This window comes from Arvicanthis niloticus, unplaced genomic scaffold (assembly GCF_011762505.2).
Source record: "Arvicanthis niloticus isolate mArvNil1 unplaced genomic scaffold, mArvNil1.pat.X pat_scaffold_487_arrow_ctg1, whole genome shotgun sequence".
NCBI classification, from domain to species: domain Eukaryota; kingdom Metazoa; phylum Chordata; class Mammalia; order Rodentia; family Muridae; genus Arvicanthis; species Arvicanthis niloticus.
Window position 1 is genome coordinate 45,616 of NW_023046120.1, and position 3,597 is coordinate 49,212.

The following is a 3,597-nucleotide window of genomic DNA, read 5'->3' on the forward strand; positions in this document are numbered from 1 at the left end:
CTACTCTGGCCTTAGGGATCACTCTGTTCCTGCAAGACATGTTTACTACCATCCCAGTGGAAACTGGCCCCGTGTTTGTGAGGGATGTCGCCAGTGCAAAGTATCCACCTCCTTATTTAACCCTTATCCTCTAAGTCCTTAGTCTGGTCAGAGACTCTGACTGAAGAGAATTTAGCTCCAGGGGCTTGAATATTACTTTCTGTGATTGTTCACACTCCACAAATAATTAATAGAAAGCTAGAAGATCTTTGCCAGTATTTATCTCAGTGAAGTCCATTTTACATGTGGTGCACATTCATTAACGGTCTAGAGTCAGAAATTCTGTGCTCTTTATCCTGTAGAAAAATATGAGAAAAATAATCAATGTGGATATTCACCATCCTTGCTTCCTAAATACTTCCCAGTTCTTGACGGATGTCGCCCCAACACTGGTGATTCTCATAATACTACAGCACCTGGGTTCAGACATCGATATGCACAGATGAGAGACATGCATGTACACATGAACACACACTGGGACATGTGGGAGTGGCCCCAGAACTTTTGAAAGGCCTCAGATCTTTTCTTTCTGTGGTGCCTTCTTTTTTCCTGACTACCTAATATTCTCTCCCTGTATATCCCAAGGTGTTTATTTAAACAGTCAGGTTTCCTAGGCCTGGATTAGTAGAAACTCACTCCTAGAGGACACTTGGGAGGTCACCACAGAGGAGCACACAGAGGAGAACCATGTTGGTTTGAGTTGGAAAACTGTTTAGTTGAAGGCAAAAACTGGGTAAGCCACTCTGATCCAGGATTCTTAACAGGAATGAAAAGTCCAAGGAAGTTCTCTTTAATCCATCACAGAGTCACAGAGTAGCGGTGGAATTATCACCTCCAGAGGTATGTTAAGTTTGCCCATACTTACAACTTTCTCTCACACTTAAATATTCCTGTCCATTGTCTCATTCTCCACTGAGGCCCCATATAAACACCCTTTCAGGATATAACTGTCTGCTCACCTGGCAGTGTCCTAGTTCTCTCTTCATGAGTGGTCTTCCTTAGGGTAATAGTAAAGAGGATTCGGCCACAGGTCATCCATGATTATCTGTGATTGGAAGGAGGACAGAAGATGGAAATCCCACTCCCAGGAGTAACCCACCCAAGCCCTAGAGAATAATGGATGGTCAGAGAAAGCTAACCTCAGCAATCCTGTTGGAGCCAGGGAATTTGTGTGCACAAAACCAGTTGAAGAAAGTGAGCCTGGTAGTGTCTTGCATGCAGTTGGCATAACCATGTTCAGCCTGACCTATCCACTCTATTGTACTAGAATCTGACTCTTTGTATCCTGCAGAAAAGGAATATGGAATAGCACAGGGTTTGCCATATACCTGGTCCAGGCAACACCCCATAACCTGCGACCATACATACCAATGATGCTGAGCTCATAATCCTTAGTAACAATGTCATTCCGGAAGTATGGGTTTTCACTAAAGGAAAACATCATTCTGTACATCCTCAGCCCAGGATTGTACTCCACCTGTCAAGATGTGGAGGAAATAAAAGGGAAATCTCTAGGTGTCTTCTGAGAGCACACACATGATAGTGAAACGTAATGCTTGTCCACATTTGCTTTTCCTGAAACTCCCCTTATGCTCTGCCCAGACACAATTCCAACTGACCTCCAAGCTCAACATGTAGCCCAGTAAGTCTTCATCCTGGCTGCTGATGATGGACGACATCTGGGGATGGTTCATTATCTGCTTCTGGTCAAGGAACCTTGCTATACGATGGAAAGAGGAGCTACAAGCAGGTGAGCCACTGTGTAATGAGAGCAGTCCTTGGAGCAGGCCTCCACATAGACCTGTGGGCATGAGGTCTTTCCTTCATTGCCCCATGTCCCTTAGAACATGATGACTAAGATGTTCTAAGTCTCCTGTTCTGTGAAAATCTGAACCTCTGTAGGTGGAAGAAACTACACTCTTTTGGACATGGGAATCTGCTGACACCCTGGGGGATGATGGGCAGTCAGAGAAAATCGATATGAGAAGTCCAGTTGGCATGAGGAAACTTGTATGCATAGTTAAAGAAAACAAGCTAGCTGCCTGATAAAGTGGCTGTTGATCTAATATTCCTCGGCTCCTAGAGGCCAATGTATACACAAAGGATGACAAGAACCTGGGCTGTATCTGCCTTTCCTGACCTTGTACAAGGGGTGTGTATGCATGCCTGTGCATTAGACTGGCATGCTTTTCACATGCAGGCAGCTTCTATGTTAATAGGAAGGGGATAGTGGAGGAAAGGGATTGACAGTGCCTGGGAGACTGTTGGTAATGTATTGCCTCAAAAGTCACAAAATATTTCTTCAGTAAATATGCATCAAAATGCACAGTGAGATCAACAGGGGCTGGTGCTAAAGGGGACGACTTTGTTTCCCATACAAAGGGTAGGATACTCTTAAGTAGTGATTGGTGTCCCTGGCCAATGTGTGATTGGTGTTCCTAATCACACATTCCCTGCTGCACAAGGGCCCCACTTACTTTTTGGGCGGAACACCATGAGATTGGTCTCCATCGTCTAAACTTTGGAGCTCTTACCCCAACCCCCCACAGTTCTCCTTAACCAATTCACCCTCTTTGCTGCCGATGCCCAGAGAGAACACTTAAGGATACAGCTTTAGCCCAGAAGCCTGGGATGCCCTGGATTATGGTCTTTCTGCGCTGAAAGTAAGGTCCACGCGCTTTGGCCACCCTTGCTTTAATCCGGGCTAAAGCTCCACTACAGCGGGCATTCACAAAGCTGAGCTCCAGCTGAAGAAGTTCCAGCTCCTCTATTTTAGATCTGCCTTCTGTAGGCCCACCACTTGACTGTGGCAACCTTTGTATCGCATGCTGGTCTTTAGAATCACATGCCTGCTCTGGGTCCTTTTCCAGCTCAGGCTGCTGATCTTGTTCACCTTCCTGCTTGTGCTCCTTTACCTCTTCACCCTCATTCTTGACATCCACCACCTCTGTGACTTTCAACTCCCCGATAGCAGCCTCGTCCCCCTCCTCACACGTGTCAGGGTGATGTACCACCTCTGCAAGGGATACCCCGTCCTCCACAGGACCACCTATTACCAGAGGCTTCACCATCTGATTGTCCCCAGCAGGAGCACCTGGGCTCTGCTCTGGTGCCTGAACTTGGGCCTCTCCTTCCAGAAGTCTGCTTTCCAGGAGTTCCAGCTCCCGGAATTCCTGGGGAGCCATGCTCACACTCCCCTCCTCGGGACTCTCCATAGGATGCTCAACCTTGTACAAGGACTCTTGCGCCTCAAGCCAGCAGGACCCTTCAATGCTACACCCTGATGGTCTTCCGAGTCGCCAACCAGCCTCTGAGTTTTTCCCGGCAGCCCCTCATAGCAGACTCAGTTGCTATCGGGACTGGGTGGGCTACTGTGACGTCAGCAGGAGACGGGACTCAAATTGTCTTGCATTAAGAAGTACACAGGTAATCTTGCCCGCCTCCAACCAGCCTGGTGCACAAGCACAGCCCTCACCCAGTCCCCGGGTTCTAGTCCTGTGCTCACACCTTGCCACTTCTCAAGGTGGCCTTAAGCTTGTGCCTGTGACCCCGAAGAGG

The 3,597-nt window shown here is 47.7% G+C and overlaps 1 protein-coding gene across 1 annotated transcript; it reads right to left on the reverse strand.

Moving 5' to 3' along the window:
• Nucleotides 1-249: 249 nt before the first annotated feature.
• LOC117702130 (testis-specific Y-encoded protein 1) lies at nt 250-3,385 on the reverse strand. The gene is made up of 6 exons (XM_034493433.2): nt 2,649-3,385; nt 1,659-1,736; nt 1,408-1,516; nt 1,179-1,324; nt 999-1,084; nt 250-335 (listed from the first exon to the last, which is right to left on the reverse strand). Exons 1-5 carry the CDS (start codon nt 3,252-3,254, stop codon nt 1,022-1,024), a joined length of 1,002 nt encoding a protein of 333 aa, XP_034349324.1. The 5' UTR covers nt 3,255-3,385; the 3' UTR covers nt 250-335; nt 999-1,021.
• Nucleotides 3,386-3,597: the final 212 nt, after the last annotated feature.